General features: G+C 35.6%; 1 protein-coding gene across 2 annotated transcripts in view; it reads right to left on the reverse strand.

Moving 5' to 3' along the window:
* The window catches only part of COL11A1 (collagen type XI alpha 1 chain), a 272,464-nt gene that overhangs the window by 122,356 nt on the left and 130,554 nt on the right, over positions 1 to 19,554 (reverse strand). For both annotated transcript variants that reach the window (XM_087960746.1, XM_087960745.1), the window contains 10 exons: positions 16,837 to 16,890; positions 16,683 to 16,727; positions 12,532 to 12,585; positions 12,388 to 12,432; positions 11,929 to 11,982; positions 10,826 to 10,870; positions 7,183 to 7,236; positions 3,059 to 3,103; positions 330 to 383; positions 186 to 230 (listed from right to left, as the gene is read on the reverse strand). In XM_087960746.1, the coding sequence (XP_087816872.1) occupies positions 186 to 230; positions 330 to 383; positions 3,059 to 3,103; positions 7,183 to 7,236; positions 10,826 to 10,870; positions 11,929 to 11,982; positions 12,388 to 12,432; positions 12,532 to 12,585; positions 16,683 to 16,727; positions 16,837 to 16,890 (495 nt within the window). The remainder of the gene's footprint in view (positions 1 to 185; positions 231 to 329; positions 384 to 3,058; positions 3,104 to 7,182; positions 7,237 to 10,825; positions 10,871 to 11,928; positions 11,983 to 12,387; positions 12,433 to 12,531; positions 12,586 to 16,682; positions 16,728 to 16,836; positions 16,891 to 19,554) is intronic.

The raw sequence follows: 19,554 nt of genomic DNA on the forward strand, positions 1-19,554 counted from the left end.
CCTATTTTGAAAGAAGTTCAAGAAATTTTTTGCTGAAACCATTGGGCCATCTGAAGACATTTCAAGAGGGTACTCTACCACCATATAATAATTTTTCATCTAAATATAATATACGTTATTTTCACTTGAATTTTCCCATTTAGTTGGGGTGGTTATTTTGCAATAGAATGTAAATAACAAATTACCTTTTCACCTTTGCCACCCTTTAGCCCTCGGACGCCATCAGCACCCTATGGGAAAATATAGATGACAATGGCCAAGGGACCAGATTAGCAAAAATTAATGCCAGGTTGATTGTTTATCAAATAAAAACATAATGTTCACCATACCTTTACACCACGGGGACCAGGATAGCCAACTGGTCCTTGATGACCTGCAGGACCCTAGAAGACATTGAATTTTATTTACATTATATTATGTGAAGTTTAAACAGAATACACATACTATGACAACACACACGATGATACCCATTTACTTTTCAAAGGTATCCACAGTTGCTGTTTTGAACATGGTTTCTTAATATAATGTACATGGTTCGATCATAAATATTCAGAAATGTGTTAATTTAAGGCAATTGTGATCGACTTACAATCATTCACTGTTTGAAATCCCAACACCACTGAAAAAAATGGCATGACCTGTTTTCACATATAGGACCACTGCAGCATCCCCATGTTGATGTGATCAAAATGTGGGTGTTTGACAAATGGCATGGGTTTATTACAGCTGCAGTGTTATGTGATCACAAATGGTAACTTTCCCAGCCAGCTTCCAACAAGCAAAATTAATGAAGAAGCCAGCTTTGCTTTAACTATTGCATGCTTCACCTAAAAACTGCAGTTATTGGCTTAGTGACTGTGGCAAAAAAATATCGTAAAGGGGGCACAACTCACTTAACAACTGTCTTGCTCAGCAACAGAAATTTTGGGATCCATTGTGGTCATAAATTGAGAACTTCCTGTATATTGCATCAGCCAAGAAGCCCAAATTGTGAATGGGTACATAACAGCAGTCAACTGAGGAATTTAGTAAAACTTGTACTAAGAAAGGCTTTTCAAGTGGGAAATAAATATGGAATTTTAAACCAAAGCTACAGTGAACTGTGCCATGCAAATCCATCTAAATTGAATGATAAATTATATAGCTATTTAGGATAATTTTGTACATTAATATACCCAATTTTTAAAAATCACATCAAATAAATCTTTATTTATACTAATTTATGAGCATTAGGAAATACTATTATAGTATTGGGCATGTTATCTTTAGTTCCTATATTTTTTAACAGAAAGACACATATGGGCTGACCCTCCTTTTTTACTTATGCTAGCATACATTTCCAAATTAGGACTATCATTTACAGTTTTGGAAGCATTAATTCCTCAAGAGAAAATTAAAAGTAACTCATTGGCTGCAATGTTTTTCTTCTTCTTTTAGCTTACATACATTGGGATGGAGGTCAGAAATGAAGTCATTGGAGGAAGAAATAATTATTATATCACCCATACACAAATAACTAAATAGGGTAGTTCTAACCTGGACTGAGAACCCACATACTTCCTTTTACATACACAAGAGGGTCAATTGACCATTACATAAACAGCATGTTGTATGACCAAAGAAACAAAAAAAATGCAATTGCTTAATATTTTACTCCTTAATCTAGCAGATGTTAGAAACATTGCTTCTAATAAGGGGAGGGAAAACATTGTTTTTACACTCCCCCCCCCCTCTCTCTCTCTCTGTGTGTGTGTGTGTGTGTGTGTGTGTGTTACAGAAGGCCACTTAGAATTTCAGATAGTCAAAGTTGGGTAGAAAAACAACACTGGATAAAAAAGAAGAATTATGGAATTAAAGGAACCATCTGCACTCTGCTGAACCATTACTGTAATAATACTGTGCTGCATAGTTAGATGACGGATGTTCCCCGCCATGGTTTTAATGTAGTAATCTGTAAAAACGTTATCTTTCAAACCTGTTGGTGCATGCTCTTGTGAATAATGTGATACCTTGGTACTCAACTGCTTTGAAACTCATCAAATTTGGTACTCAATGCATTTTGGTGTGAAAATTTTGTCTCAGTATTCATCGTTTATTTAGTTCTCAATGCACAAGCTAGAACTTGCCGGTGTCGGTTGCCATTATTCCTTAGAGGAAAGATCTGTTTGGTACTCATCATTTTTGGCACTCATTGCACCAATTAAGGACTAATACTGAGGTACCACTGTAGTTCAATACAGGTCCAGGCTTCTGTCTACCATACCCAGTTCAGCTAGCAGTGTCAACTTAAAACCAGTTCACTGGATATTAACGATCTGTGAATGTGACATGTACTTGGACAATATAACCTGGCCAACATAAAGTTGTTGAGTAATAATTTAAATTTCACTTCATTTGAAGTAATAAAAGTTTGCTTCACTGAAAGTAATTTAAAATGGAAGAACAAGTGGGATGCTTGGTGAGAATAGAATGAAAAATCATTCTGAATTTTTTTTTATTATTTTATTTAATTTATTTGCTGCCCATTTCATATCAAAATGACTCTGGGCAGATGTATTGCCTAACTTATTAAGACTTTATAGAGTTATTTCCTTATTGAATTTATTGACAGAAGCATTGGAAAAACTAGGTTATTCTAGAGAACAGTATAAATAGTATGAAATTACCATCATCATCATTTATGGTCAATAACCAAAACAGTACAGAAAATATTATCTTTTTCCCACCACTTTTATGCTGAACATTTTCCTTTTATCTTTAAATAAAGAATATCCAGTTGATGAATTTATTTATCACTTTTGTTTTTTTGTTAACCACTCTCAGACAGTACAAAAGAATTGCATGGAAGAAATTAAATAAATAAATATTTTTCAGCAGAAGAAAAAAGTTTGTGAAAAGCTATATTCCAGTGATGATAGTTCTAATGGACTAAGATATCAATCACAGTTTATTTAACATAGTTCCATATCTGTCACTCTTTTTCTAATTACAACCCACTCATACATGCACACTTTTTACAGCAAAAAAAATAAAAATAAAGTATAAAATATAAACATACCGTGTCACCTTTCTCTCCAGACTGCCCTTCTTTGCCTGGATGACCCTATTAACAAAATATATTTAGGGGAGGAGAAACACTTAGTGTGCAAATACCATACAAATAGATTCATTCCTATTCTCAAACAATGTTTTATTTTTTTAGTATTTTCATTATTCTAAAAACACATTGCCAACTTGAAGTTTAAAAACACATTGCCAACCTTCTCCTCTTACAAAACTTGGCATCTATTATCTGATTAGAGACAGACAAATTCTACCAATTTTCTACTAATGATTATTTTCAGGATCTTCTAAGAAGGATTCACAGTCTAAAACTGACATAGGTTTAGTGAATGGTGTGAAGCAATGAAGTCATTGAGGTCTTTGGACAATCTGGTAGATAATGGCTATTGTTTTTTTTACCTGTTGCTTCTTCTAAGTACATGCTAGACTTTGGCCTCAAAATCTCACTTTAATGACATCACTCAATAAACATCAGAAGAATTCATTTGATTCATCAGGTCAAAACCCAACACATTAGAAATATTTTGCTTCCACAGAATGGCTAACCAGAGCTGTCCTCTTGGCATTCTCTTTCATATGAATGGAAAATTCAATTTTATTGTCTGAGCAAATTATCTTTAATAACCTCCAGCTGAGTCTATGTACCATGGTTTTGATGGGGGAACACAGCCATATGATTGAATTCCCTCTACAACAAAGATTGTGTGTGCATAACATAAGGAACAAGGCTTTGATCATATATCTTGATTTTTGCCTTGCTTCACAACTCCTTTTAAACTTACCTAGGCCATTTCTACAGCTTGGAATAATGAATTCTATATGTAAGTTACTTAAAATGAATAATCACTTAAATTAAACTGCCCTGAATCTAGGAAAGGTATTATGGAATTTGGGGAGAAGGCAAAATTAGCTTTTAAAATAGGAACTCTGTGGTACCATATATAAGAGAACATAAGGTTATTTAGAAACAAGTTGTTTAGTTGTCTTTCCTGCCAAATGTTTAATCTGGAACCAGATAACACGACAAAAATTATTTCCTACTCCTACTCTTCTTTTAATACACAGGAAAGTGAGAAACACAGAATGAAATACACCTTGTTGCAAACATTTTTCACCCTTTTATTTGTTTGATTGTTATATATGGGCTGGGGAGGCTGCTGTAGAGCTTCCTCTGAATATAAATTATTAGTTGTCACTAGGAAAAAAGAAAATTGAATGGGGGTGGAGGGAAGCAGATTTTGGTGAATATTACATTTCCCATAATATATAATGTTAGGCTACAAACAAATTAGGCTCATAAAATAATTCAAAACAATAACTGGCATAATCCAGCTCTATACTGATACCAGCATAGCATGAGGCTGTTCTTGCTACATTAATAACACAAGCATCTAGAGATTGTCTTCAAAAGTATAAATTAGTATTGACAATATATCAAACCAACAAAGATACTCTTTTATTTTAGATCCAAATATTTTTAAAGGTAATGGAAAAGCAAGTAAAGCACTGGAAGTATTTCTCCATTTGATGTGTTTTCTCTGGAAGATAGGAATTGATTATTTTTATCTGTCACCCAACATTACACTAAACTACACCATTAAAGTTATGGCACAATAAGATGAAAGAAAACAGTAACAGAAATATTTTACTGCCAGTGCAAATCAATAGCCTGAACACTTTCCCACTGGGTTAAATCCACATGCAAGTTAAGAGCATAATAAATCTTCAGCTTTGTTGTCCATCTCCAAATGAAAGAATTAGATTCAGTGTGTGATTTAGGTTGTAATCTTACATAGCTACTTAGAAGCAAGATTAAATTAGATTTACTTTTGAGTAAAAATGTACTACTGTACTAGGGTTGCATCATCCTACTCATTCCATTTTGCTCTGTTCTTTTAATATCCACTTTAAGGTAAATATTTCATCCAACTTGTAACGCAACTCTGTTCTGATCTTTTTCTGTTTATAAGTGCAATAATAAAAGGATTGCTATAGTGGCAATATATACATGTCACTCCTACTCTCAGTTACCTAGAAGTAAATCTCACTGAATTCAGTGGGATTTATTTCCAAGAGATCAGAGGATGATTGCACTGTACCCATTATTATCTTCGGAGAGATCTACAAAGTCTAGTTGACAGGCTGAGAATCAATCAAAACAATTTTCAACACATTGAGACTAAAATAACCTGGGGAAAGTAATGACAGCAGAACTGGCACAAATTCTATATTATGTTGAAGCAAAAACATATATTAAATCAAGGCTGATTTAAAACAGATGTGCTACTCTTCAGATGTGTTAAACTCCTATCAAGCCATCAGCACAGATTTTGCAACCGATATATGAGTTGTAGGCTAGTGTGTCTGCAGGGCATCAGCCCAGGCAAGTCTGTACAAAATAATGATGGCATATATTTAAGCACAGATCCTAAACTTTTGTTCCTCTTCTCTTCCTTTGTAATTATGAGAGAGATGGGGGCAGGATAACCTTTTCTGCTTGTATACCATACTCTCAGGCACTGTAATCTCTTTAAATTATTGCAGAAATAAAGGTATTCTCAAATAAATATAGTTGGTGTGCCAACTGCAACAAATTGGTTTTATTTGTGTATCTACCTGCCTTTGCAAGATGCCTAATCAAGCAGTGTAAAATTGAAGATGGCAGTTAATATAGTCCAGTAGTCATATGTGAAGCCAAACAAAGATTTAATAATCTATTGTTGCTTATCTGAGGAGGATTGTGTATATATGTTTAGTTCTCTTTTGTTAAGTTCTCATCATAGGCTGGATAAATAATCACAGGAACTGGTGGTACAAAGTTTGTCAAGAGTGTTGCTAATAATATATCTAGTATTTTTTAACTTGTTGGATCACAGTCTAAACCATAATGGATTAACTTGTAACTGCCATGCAATGAAGCCAACCACTAGATTAATTGGTGTAATACAGCCAGCTCTTTCTGGCATTGGCTCTACTTCATATATGCAAATCATAAGATTCACTATGGTATTAAGCTTTGGAATTTTGAGTATCTGATTTCACAAATTGTGCATTATCCTCATTTGTTTATGGTGAGAGGTAAAGAGAATACTGAAAACATGGTTATGCACTGTAGAGAACAATTGCTATGATTTGTATCAGTACATCATCATCTGAATGAAAATAATAATGTATGTCTATGGAGATTCTCAGTCATCTAGGTCATGGTTGCCCCAAAGGTGCTTTTTCAAAAGGCAGTTGGACTTTGTTTTTCCTTGAAGACATTTTGCTTCTCATCCAAGAAGCTTCTTCAGACAACATATTCTGAAGTATATGTCATTTGTGCTATGTGATTGCCCAACTAACACAAATTAAAAAATCTACATCACAGTACAATGACATTATGATGTGTGGGATATCACCATGGCTTTTATTGAATCCCTGGATCTAAATAATTATTATTATCCATCATGTGACTTCAATGCAAACCCAACTTTGGTTTGGTAAACACATTTCTATCTATGTTAGGGGTCTTTAAACTTGACAGCTTTAAGACTTGTGGACTTCAACTCCCAGAATTCCTCCTCCAGTCATGTTAGCTCAGTTAGCTTGAAGTCCCTTGATCTATGTGATGATCATTTTGTTTTTAATAAAGATGCTCTAGCTCATATAAGCAGAATCATTTTGAAATTAATTTTTACCATTGGAATGAAAAGTGCCACAATGATTAGAACTGAAAAGCTATGAGTTCAACTTTACATCAAAAACAATGAAACATTTTTACTGACAGAGCAGTTTATTTAATTTAAAAAATTAATTTTCTCCTAAATTTTTTATCGTGTTAATTTCTAGTATTTTGTATGTGTCCTACACAGGTCAGGCAACTAAATTCATTTTTTTTAAAAAAAAAATTCAGTGCCAGTGCAATTTCTCATCTATCATTTCAATGACCTTTTTTAAAAAAAAATAAAGGCGTAGATGAGAAATGTGGATCAGGTTGAAATAACAAAACTGGATAAGCTTTAGATGTTCTGTTTCAAGCTATTGGTATGCAACTTCCTTGTTGAAATTCATGAGAATAGCACTGAAAAATGATTTTTAACCCAAAATATAAAATGGACTAAATTACATATCACTTACAGGAGGGCCATCAGTACCAGGAAGTCCTGCCAGACCAGGTTTGCCCTGAGGTCCCTGGAGACAGAAATGAAAAAAAGATTTTTGAAAAACCAAAGTTAAGGTAGATTGGCATGCTGCCAATGTTTGCAAGTCAATGATTATTCTTGAATCAAAATCAAAATTCCATCAGGAAGAAGAAATCAAGTAGCACTTCAATGTTGAAGACTAGTTAGAGCAGTTTGAAGTTTGCATCCAGCTGAAAGATTGGGAATACATCATTTGGATGGGATGGTCTGAACTTAATATTGTGGCATGATTTTTTTTTCAAAATCACTTTCACATTTCTTTTATCAGTTACATTATGTACACCCCATTTTTTTTTATCCAAGTATAATGAATAAATATTGAAAATGTGGCAAATTTTAACACTCGTGAGTAGGAGTGAATGGCGAGACTCTCAAATAAATTGGCATATCTGCAAACAATATTCATTTATTCCATTTTTGGATGAATAAAAATGAATATTTTTTTTGCATTTATCAACATTCAGATGTTCCCAAGCTATTATTCATGTTTTGTTAACATTCACAGGTGAGTACTATCATTTTCTAAAAATATCACAAGTATAAACACAATTGTGAAATGGTGGGATAAAACAGACAATCTCAAAAAAAAAAAAAAAACCCACATGGGGACATAGCTTCAATAAGACCTAAAAGAAATGGGTTTTTTAAAAATTGTGATTGCAGGAAAAGATGCAGCTACTTTAAAGGTTTGCAATCTTATATTTGAATCCCTATGCACTTTGAATAATTTTTTTTTAATCAAATCTCTTTTTTTAATCAGATCTATTGTCATGTGATTGGAACAAGAAGCTTTGGCCTAACTTGAAACTGACATTGTTGTTGTGTCAGTAAAACTAGCATTTTGTTAGCATTTATACTCTTGTTACGAAGCTGCACAGCTGTGAGAGCTGGAGCTTGCAAAGTGGAAATGAGGAGCCTGGGGCCAAACATGACCATACTGTAAATACAGGCCAGGTGCACAAGACCAGCTGAAGGGAAGGGAGGAAGAAAGAAGAGAGAGAGGAGATTGCAAGTAGTCTATTACAAAAGGGTAGTAGAAAGAAGCTCAGGGCTTCTTTCTACTCTAGGGCACACATATATAGAGAACTAGTTTCTCAGCCTTTGTAGAAGTGTTGCTTCATCAGAACAAAGGTTGCTTGTATTTGCAATTTATCTACTCAAGCCCCAGAGTCCCCTAACATCGATTGGAGTCAGTGTCAGGGCATCTTCTGATAATAGTTACAAAGGAATGGTGAATTGATGCTGCAGTAGATACCATATGTGTTTGAAAGAATGGTCTTCACATGTGTTGCAATCAAACTATTCTCATAAATCTAACACAATCTTTTGAATTTAATAAGGGTTTTTTTTGTTTTTTGTTTTGCTTTCAGGTAAAAGTCACTAGCAGAAGATAAGCCAATCAATGGTTACTAACCAAGCAGGATATATTTTATTTTCATTATCTTCTTTAGCACATCTTTCAGTATGTAATGGTGTGTGGGAATGACCTTAGGAGGAGAAGGGGGGTTATGCTGCCTTTAATCAAGTAAGAGAGGGCACAGCCTCCAGCTGCATGATGGACAGAGGAAGAAACTCAGAAAGAAACTCCCCCCAACTTATCAGGCTATAAAAGAAACAGGTGAGAGATATGAAGTATCAGACTTGCAAGATTCTGTTCATGTAGGCTTAGGGTAAAGTAGAATTAGCTCATCTGGTTGTGTTTCCTGTATGGTCTACCTGTAAAACCTGACACACTATAATGATCCCTACTATGCTTATGTTCAGCTTATGGGTTTCCAAGATCTTTTGGCCACCATGAAGTTGACTAATTGAACAAGGTACTTTTTATGCCCTCATGCTTGTGAGGAAATGCATCTTGTAAACAAGTTACTTTTTAGAAATGAAATGAATTTAAATGAAAGAATTTAAACATGAATTCAGAGGTTAACAGAATATACCTAGTGTTGATCACAATATGGATCAAAGATACAAATCTATTGTCATAACTGGCTTGGAATGAGAAGGTCTTATTGATGCAATATGGTCCCTTTTATTGTATTGCAGCTTCATCTCATTTCTGTCCTAGAGAAGATATCTCATATGTGGAGGCTTTTTCTGAGATCTGGACATCTGATTTTTAGAGTTTTACTTCAACAAAAATTCTTCAAAGATAAAGGAGACTCCCTGTAGCGCTTAGTGCTCTACCGTGACAATCACAGAGAATGAAGAGCAAAATCTTCATCTGCATCACCACTTAGAATGCTTGGCTAAAGATGACTGACCAAAGAACACAAAGAATGGGAGAAGAAGGAAAAGAAATAGGCTATAATTGATATAGTGGAAAATTAATCCACGCAGAAACTATCTTGAAGTTGACTATGGAGATTTTCAGCCATCCAGGTCATGGTTTTCCCCAAAGTGCTTTTTCAAAAGGAAACTGGACTTGTTTTTCCCCTTGAAGATGTTTCATTTCTCATCCAAAAAGCTTCTTCAGCTCTGAAGCTTGATGTACCTCAGCTTCTTCAGCTCTGAATTTTGATGTTGCTCAGTGCAGATTAATAATGCCTCATGAAAAAGCATCTGAGAGTATTTCCCTTAGAACATGGATATCCTGGGGCCAGGGAAGTCTGCCAGAATCTACATCTCTGCCTCATCTTCATGAAACTGAGAGGAGCCAAGGGCCATTTCAGGCATTCCATGTACGCACATCATCTCTATGAGAAATAGATGTGCTTAGAAATGCTCCTCATAGCAGCACAAACACCTTATAAGGACAAGTTCTAAATGACATAAAGAACCCAAAGAACCTGGATGATTTTTAAGAGCAAGCAAAGGAGCTCAAGCTTTACTGCTTATACCGGCTTCACTGTCCCTTCAATATAAAAAGGAAATTATATTCCAAGGATCTGTTGTAATTATTCTTTAACATAAGGCTGAGTTTTAATTGCTATTTTGACTTCAAGTGTCATTGACTCCACTTCAAATGTCATCGATCCCATTAGACATTGATTCCAGAAAAAAGACATCACGGTGTACAGAGTCACAGAGACAAACGTGGTTTAGAAAACAATTTAAAAAAAACATGCTTGAGGCCTAGGAAACAAAGAAAGCGTGACAAATAAGCTGAGATTGACTTGACCCTAATTCACTGGAGTCTAATAGGAAAGGAAAACTGAAGTCAAGAGTTCAAGATTGTGTATTATATCTATATTAATAAGATAGAGCTATAGCCAAACTTGTGGGATATGACTACTAACTTGGCCTACCTCAAAGGGTTTACATACAGGTGACAAAGCTGAAGAAGTGGAAATTAGCACTTTCAAACATAGAAAAATGACACTTACTCTGATATTGTAAATTCAAGGTAAGTAGAAAACAGGACAATCTAAAACAAATATGTATTCATGCTACCAAGCTGCAGGATTTCTCTCCTCACACAGTATATATAAATAAGGTTAGAGGTCATGAGAAAAGTATCAGTGCATCCCAAGAAATTGGGCTGCTGGCTGAAATTTATTTTAGGAAAAAAAGAAACCAGACCACATCTTAGGAAAGCAGAGATTTTGCTGCTGATTATTCAGCAAAGGAATATTCCTTACTTTTTCACCTGGAACGCCAATTAGACCTTGTGGACCTGGCAGTCCCTGTGGAAAACATGAAAAACACACCATAAAAATGTAAACAGTCACAGAAATACTTTCTCTAGAGTTGTATCATTAAAAAGAATTCTTCCCTAAGAGTCCCCTTTTTAATGAAACACAAGAGTTAGAGAAAACAAGATAATTGTAAGAACTTTCACACTTCACAAGTCTCCTGGAAACAGGGTTGCCATATGATCCATGATGAAACTCTTATATTATTGCTATTCTTGTTGGTATTTACAAAATCCAAATCAGTTTCTCTTCCCCCCAACCCCTTCCCCCCAAAAAAACTAATTATATTTGGAAGATTTGTGAAAAGGTAATTCTGGGTGTTACCATAAAAGAGGTGGCAGCATTGGTCAAAAGAGCCCAGCAGAGATTATACTACCTGACTTCTCAGAAAACAACTGAATGAAAAACTGGTGACCTTCTACCGCTGCACCAAAGAGAATATCTTTACTGCACCTCTGTATGGTTTGCCAATTGCACAGTGGCAGATAGGAAAGCACTCCAGAGGGTTAACCTCATTGCCCAGATGATCATTGGTTGCCCTCTCCCCTCTTTGGAAGGGCTTTATAGCTCCCGCTGCCTTAAGAAAGCTCAAAACATTCTCAAAGATCCATCTCATCCTGGGAACCCTTTTTTGAACTATTACCATCTGGCATATGGTACAGAATAATAAAAACAAGGAGAAATAGACTGAAAAACAGCTTTTATCCCAGGGCAGTAGCTCTTTTGGATTCTGCTGTATAGTGAACTATTGGTGCAGTGTTGGGGTTTTTTGGTTCAATGTGTGGAGGGTGAAGGATGTGTGTTTGTGTTTATTTTCATGGTCATGTTGCGCACTGAAGATGGTGTTTGACTTCGTTGTACGAGGTGCAATGACAATAAAGTAAACTAAACTAAAACTAAAAAAAATATTCCTTTTTATACTAGGATCATTTTTAAGATAAGAAGGGAAGTAAGGGCATATGGAACCAGGGAAACGCATATTCAAACTTTTCATATCTGACTCTCCTGAATGTTTTCTTAATGGCAAAAGCTATCAAGCAAGGGCTTACCTGTGGACCTGGGTTACCTTGCTGCCCAGGTGGTCCTGGTTCCCCTTGTGGACCCTGTTTTATAACAAATGCACAGGAGATTATTAATTCCTTTATTATTTCTCATCAGCACTTGAAAAATACTTGGGAGTTTACAGAAAAGGTGAAGGGATTCTGTACTGATTTCCCCTCCGCACTTTTTTGTTCCATGGAGACTTCAAATCATAATTGGCAGTATAGCATGATTAATTTGTGTTCTCTTTAGCACCCCAACTGGTGTGGGGTAGAAAGATAGAGAAGACTCATACTGAAGATAAAATGCAGTTTTTATCCACAATATTTGGGGAACATTTAAATAAATTTAAAACACTGAGGACACGATTAGGAGGATTATCAACTTGTAGGTTGCTATTTTGGATTTCTTTGAAAAAAATATATTTGCCTCAGCTACCCAAAGAGAAAAGAATTGAATCTACATACCAGGTTTCCTTTTGGGCCTGGTGGTCCATCAACACCTGGGATTCCCTACATAAAAAAACAAACAAACCAGAAAAACTAATATAGGTCACCACCATGTTCAAAACAAATTTCAAAATATAAGGTATTTCTTTTTGAAATACATACAGGTTGTCCTGGTAGTCCTGGAGTTCCTCTTGGACCCAATAACCCTCGTGGACCCTGTGAGGAAAAAAATGTTGCTTAGGATTCATTTTTTGGTTCACAGAATACACTTTTAAAAATGTAACTAAAAGGCTTTCTGTAATACCCAAAGAAAATGGCAATAGTTAAACAGCTTGATAACTAATTATTGTCAATCACTGAGATAAAGAACTTGGTCTTCTTCTTCTTCCTGTTTTGTACAATGGAAAAAGCAGTAGTACATATATTGTAATGGTGGATTTAAAGCATTTCCTTTTTCCTTGGCAAGGTGCAAATATTTGAGACAAATATTCTCAAAAACTGGTCTGTGGACCATTAACAATCTATATAACTTCACTACATTCATCAGCCAGGGATCTTGCAGTGCTGTAGCCTAGTTTTTACATGTATGCTGAACAGCCCCAATTTCCAATGCACAAAAGCCAGCTGATATTTAAGAAAAAAAAACAATTACTAAAAGCTAGTCCATTGAAATCTACAAGTGATAATACTATTACTGTGTTTTCCCCAAAATAAGACACAACCAGAAAATAAGCCCTAGCATGACTTTTCAGGATGCTTGTAATATAAGCCCTACCCCCAAAATAAGCCCCAAGATTGTCACCCAGATGGAAGCATTTAGTACTGTATTTCCCCAAAAATAAGGCCCAGTTGGAAAATAAGCCCTAATGCATCTTTTGTAGCAAAAATTAATATAAGACCCAGTCTTATTTTTGGTGAATTACGGTACCTATGTGAGAAATCTGATAACACTGAGTAGGTCTTGAATGAGGCTACCTATTGTAAATCTGTATATATGCAGTGCTAAGTGGAATTTTGATCTTATGTAAGCATATCAGCAGGAATGCATAAGGAATGCAATGATCAATTATTAGCCCAAAACACACATTGTGTTAGAAAGAAGTTCCCTGAGGATGGGCTCCAGTATAAGTCAGAATACTTGGAAAATTAAACCTCTAGTCCTGATGACCGACCCAGATTGAATCCTACAACATTATCCTAGGACAGTGATGGCTAACCTTTTCATCCTCCTGTGCCAAAAATGCACGTGCGCACCAGCACCCAAAAGGAAATGCACGCAGGGGCCCCCATGCCCCCTGTGCATGTGCATGCAACCCCCCACATGTGCCACACATTTCTGTGCATGCGTGCATGTCTCCTGCACATGCCCCGCTCCCCGCACATGCGTGGCAGTTACCCGACAATCAGCTGGTGAATGGGCGGTGAGCGCACCTGTGCAGTAGACCTGCTCTGGGGCGATGGCTCGCGTGCCAGCGGAGATGGCTCTGCATGCCACTTCCAGCATGCATGCCACAGGTTCGCCATCACGGTCCTAGGACATGTATATTTCCCTTCATTTGTGACAGTTATCAATATACAAAATGGGATTTTTATGAAGATCTCATCCCACCTGCTTATTACTAAGACATTTCTATTGTAAAATATTCTTGGCTAGCAAATTATGTAAAGTAATTAATGAGATAAGGGAATATTTAATTCTGGTGTACAGGTAGTCCTTGACTTACAACCATAATTTAGCCCAAAATTTCTGTTGTTAAGTGAGACCTTTGTTAAGTGAGTTTTGCCCCATTTTAGGACCTTTCTTGCCACAGTTGTTAAGGTAATTACTACAATTGATAAGTTACTAACACAGTTGTTAAGTAAATCTGGGTTCCCGATTGATTTTCCTTGTCAGATGGTCACAAAGGTTGATCACATGACCTTGGGACACAGCAACGATTATAAGTATGAACCAGTTGCCAAGCATCTGAATTTTGATCACATTATCATGGGGATGCTACAAAGTTTGTAAGTGTGAAAAATGGTCATAAGTCACTTTTTTCAATGTTGTTGTAACTTTGAACGATCACTAAATGAAGTGTTGTAAGTTGAGGACTATCTATACTTTTTGTACAAAATTGAATTTAAAATGGCCTTTTAAAATGAGCAGGAAAGCATACATGACTACAATCCATATCTTAGTTTGTCAAACAATATGAACATTAAAACTCTTAAAGATAAAAATGTGCACGAGCCGATATGTGTTTAACTGAATGTTCCACACTTCTATTAATTGTTTATTTAGTTGTCCATGTTGCCCACCTCCCATTAGGAATTTTATTTTGTTTACCCTTTTAACTTAAAAAGAAATAATATCAACAAATGAACATAAGCATACAATGTCAGAAACAGACCATCTTGTGAGAAAAATATGAGGAAATAAATTAAAGAAAAGAGTGTAATTTTAGTCAAGCAAAAATATATATAACAAAATCAAAAGGACCATTGTTAGTTTTCTGAATACACAACTGGCCCCTAATAATAATCAAAACTGTTTCAGCCCTGCTAGTCAGAACATATATTGGAAAGGACCAAACTAGCCTCCCTAATCCAATAAATCCATTCTAAATTGTCATTACTTGTTCTCGATCCTTAAACAGGATTATATAAATGAATTGGTTCCAAATAAGGCATCTTTAACAGAAATCTCCCAATTATTTATTTTGGAAGAACAGTAACACATTCCTCTTTTAGATACATGTATTTATAACTATGGAAGCCCATTTTGTTCAGTGATTAAAGACGCTGGACTAAAAATCAGGAAACTGAATTCTTGTCCTGGCTTAGGCATAGTGACTTTGAGCCAGGCCCTCTCTCTCAACCTAGGAAGGAGGCAAGGTCAAACCAGGGGTGGGATTCTACCAGTTTGCACTTATTCGCTAGAACCAGTTGTTAATATTCTAAGCAGTTCGGAGAACCGGTTGTTAGAAAAAATTACTGGCCTAACCCTGTAAGGAAGGCAGGAAGAAAACATTCTGGTATTGCTTACAGAAACTGCCTCTTCGTTAACCCTTATTACATTCTTGGCAGGACTAGACTTCCTGTCTCTGGAACGTCTCTGGAGTTTTTTCCCCTCCTTTGCTGGTACTTTGCTTGTGTGGAGTGACACAAAGTTATAATGGCACTGAAAAAAGTGACTTATGACCCTTTTTCACACTTATGACTGTTGCAGCATCCCCACAGTCATGAGAGGCCAGGCGAGGACATGCGTGCCTCGATGAGTGATATTGAGTTGGCCATGCCCAGCCAATAACATGACCACCAAGCCATGCCCACCAACTAAGCCACACCCACAGAACTGGTTAAAAAAATTGAATCCCACCCCGGGTCAAACCACTTCCAAAGGAAACTGCATGGATTTGTCCATAATAGTCATCAGGAGCCAAGACTGACTCAAAGGTATAAATATACATTTACAACTTATATAGTAATGTGCTTTCAGAGCTTCAAAAAAGTATACAGTTTAAACTGAAAATTAAGGGATGTCTATCCAAATTCCAAAGATGCCATTTTGAGAGCAATTTGAAAAGCCACTAATTGCTAATCTTTTTTTCTCAAATCAAAGTCTTTGAAATTCTGAACTTTTTTCCTACTCCAAACAGAAAAGACATGGGTAGTGTGAGTTCCCTTTCCTAGTCTACCTTGAAGATTCTGGGATCAACAGAAAGGCACCATACAAGTTACTCACTTTCATCCAGAATCATTTTAATTAAAAAAAAAAAAACTCATATGGAACAGCATATATCTACATGCAAAAATACATACATAAGAACTTTAGAATCAAGAGGGAAAATAATTTCTATTCATTGTTGCATACATGTATTAATCCAAATTCTTTAGAGTATGCCATGTATATGATGAAATAGTTTTCTTCTATGACAGCCAATAAGATCAACGTGAATTCTGTAATTATTCATGTAAGATGGATCCATAAATTGTTACAGTGATAAAATTCTGTAAGTGAGACTTGTGGTGAAATTCACCCTAAATTAAATAAGCAAGTGGAGGCAAAAATGGCCATGAATATTCATAAATAAAAATATAGTTATATCAATAAGAAAGGAAAATAGCATTAGTTTACTTCAATAAGGAGCAAAGAACTCTTTATGAACAAGTCAGATGTCAACCCTGAATTTATCAGCTGAAGTTGTTCCCTAATTATATTTCATTCCAAAATGGTGCCCTGGACAGACTATAGTATATTTTTTTCAGAGACAAATAGATTCACAACAAAAGCAATCATAATTACTAAACAAAGAGAAAGCTTTGCTTACAGATTCACCTGGAAGGCCTCTTGGTCCAATCTCACCATCTTCTCCCTTATTTCAAGAAAGACAACATTGAAAGGGGGTTAACTGTGAAAGAAACATTTCCTTTAAACTTTTATTTTGCAGGTGAAAAACAGAAGGAACACTATGAATGACATACTCTCATTCCATCTTCCCCAGGAGCACCAGGAGGCCCTTGTGGTCCACGATCTCCCTGAAGAAAATAATAATAATAATAAAATCACATTTTGGGGAAGAGATTAAAAAATGTATGCTGATGCACATGTTTGAGCTTTATGCTGGCATGTCAGGACATGGCTTTGCTAAAAAGACACAGATCTCTACATTTTATATCACCCTGCAAATGCTTCTATTGAAGGCTGGATTCAAAGTATTGGCCATAATTCAACACAAGAGTAAAATATGTTAAAATCCATTGAAATGAAAAGGTTGAAACATGTCTAATCCTGCACTAGATAGTAGACAATATTTATTCATTGTCTTACAAACAAAACACAATTCTAAGTACGATGCATAGCTTTCCACATTTGCCAACCCTGCTTATTGGAAGTTTAGAAATATGAACAAAGTTTCTATGGAACCAAAATAGTTTAGCATTTCATGAGAAAAGCAGAGTAATGTTATACCTATATGTTCAGCACTTAATGACAACATCAATAAATGACTGATATATAATAGTTTACTGCAAATCACAGATTAAAGCATCAAATCAAATCACAATTTAATATACTAGTTCATGCATCCCTTCTGTTTTCTAGTACACCTATGATGCAGGGCAGGGAAATTTATGTCTATGTTTTTTTTAACCACAGTTTGCGATATCATCCAACTACAGAATCTATGGTTAATCACTTACATGGAAGGTTAAATACTGAATTAACAGGGGAAGCAATATTTGGTAGAGGAGAACCAGCCCACGTTCAGTGTGATTCATCCTCAATATCTCAACTGTGCTTTTGCCTGGTATTCAAACAGTTATTAATTTCTAATTAAATGCTGAAATATTAAGCAAAGTTCCTTCTGCAAGATGACAGTTATGTTCCCTAGATAGCAAAAAATTGTGTCTCAATTCAAATCAAAAGCCTTTGGATCACACACACATATACACACACTATATATATAAACACACACAAATATACACATGAATGCACGCACATATATTTTATACACACACACATGCATACACGCACAATAAATAATCTAAATGCATGCACACATTTCAAATTTGCAATTCATACTTAACCTCTCATAAAATCTTGATTATTTGAAATTTCAGATTGCAAAGGCAGGTTTTCCATAAATTAATTTTCCATTTTTGAAATCTATTGTAACTTGTGTATATAGAAAGATTCTAATATTGAGGCTGCTGTTTCCAGATGCAGAAAAAAAGTTCGCAAGAAATTAGTATCAAATATGACATTAAATATGCAAGGAACGTATTGATATAATAGCCAGTCATTTACCTAACCATGGCAAACATATTCTCAATAACAGGATCATAAGAGGCATGAACGAAGTTAATAAACAATGAGTGAGAAGAGTCACAATCTCACTTTACTTCTTATTTGTAGGGAACTTTGAATAATTGGATCTTTAGGCAGCCAGAACTAGTAGAAAAAATATGTGCAAATATGTACAAATTAAAATTATGTTTTGGCTCAGAAACTTCTCAAAATACCTAAAAAACATAATTTGTGTATACATCTAGATAAAAAAATGTCAATGCTTATTTTGTATAAAAAGTACATATTTTCATTTTCTTACAGATTTTTGTAAAAAAATGTATAATAATATGCAAACACAGTGTTCCTAGATTATGAATCAACACATGTAAAAACACCATGAACAAAAACAGACTGGTTGAGAATTTTTTCCTATATACATTTTTGTAGGCAAAACGTTTATCACATTTTTCAAGGATAAAATAATCTGAAAGTATATTTCGTATCAAGCTTCTCAACTGCGATAGTTCTATACATTTTCAAGAGGTCTTTCACTTTGTGGGTTAGATGTAGAATTCCTGTATGTTTAACTGACCAAGAAGCCCCATTTCAAGTGATGAGAATAAAAATGTGAAAGCTATATACAGTATAAGCTGTGGAATATATATTACTTTTCAATTACTTAGTTCCCTCTGCTAGAAGAAGACAAGAATACATATATCAAGGCAAGATAGGATTCGTGTGGTCAGGCTGACTAGAAATTCTGGATGTTGTAATCCAATTGGCTGTAAAAACCTGCCACCATCTATGGTTTAACAAAGCCAGAAATAAATGAACTACATTATAGTTTAGTGCAGGGATATCAAACTCTATTTCATCAGGGTTGTATTTGACCTTGGGGGGCTGGGGTGGGTGTGGCCAGGGTGTACATGGCCAGCTTGATGTCACTAGTATGATCAAATGCCAGTTTTGCTAGTAGTTTGTTTTGCTAGCACTCTGCCCATGAAAACAACTCGGCAGGGCCATGCATGGATCCATTTTTGCTGGCAGATGCACTGCAGGCCAGTCCTTCACTATTTCCCCACGGGCCAGATCTAAGCACTCCACGAGCCAACCCGGCCTGCGTGCCTTGAGTTTGGCATCCCTGGTTTAATGTAACATATGAACAGCTCTAAAAATCTGTCAATAATGTAGCTACAGTAATTAATTTGTCATTCTAGCCATTCTAGCCATTGTCTATCCACTGCAGGAGAAGGGTCTCTTCTGCATGTTTCCAACCAATCCAGTCTTGAACTTTCTTTTGCCTGCAATACTTGCTGATGTCATCACTGCATCTTATTTTAAGTCTCTTTTGTGAGTACTTTTTATCAAGTGGAATCCATTCTAAGACTGCCTTAGCCCATCAGTCCATCTTG

The sequence above is a fragment of the Notechis scutatus genome, chromosome 3 (assembly GCF_049901735.1).
Source record: "Notechis scutatus isolate UNSWTSFEM ecotype Mainland chromosome 3, rNotScu1.2, whole genome shotgun sequence".
NCBI classification, from domain to species: domain Eukaryota; kingdom Metazoa; phylum Chordata; class Lepidosauria; order Squamata; family Elapidae; genus Notechis; species Notechis scutatus.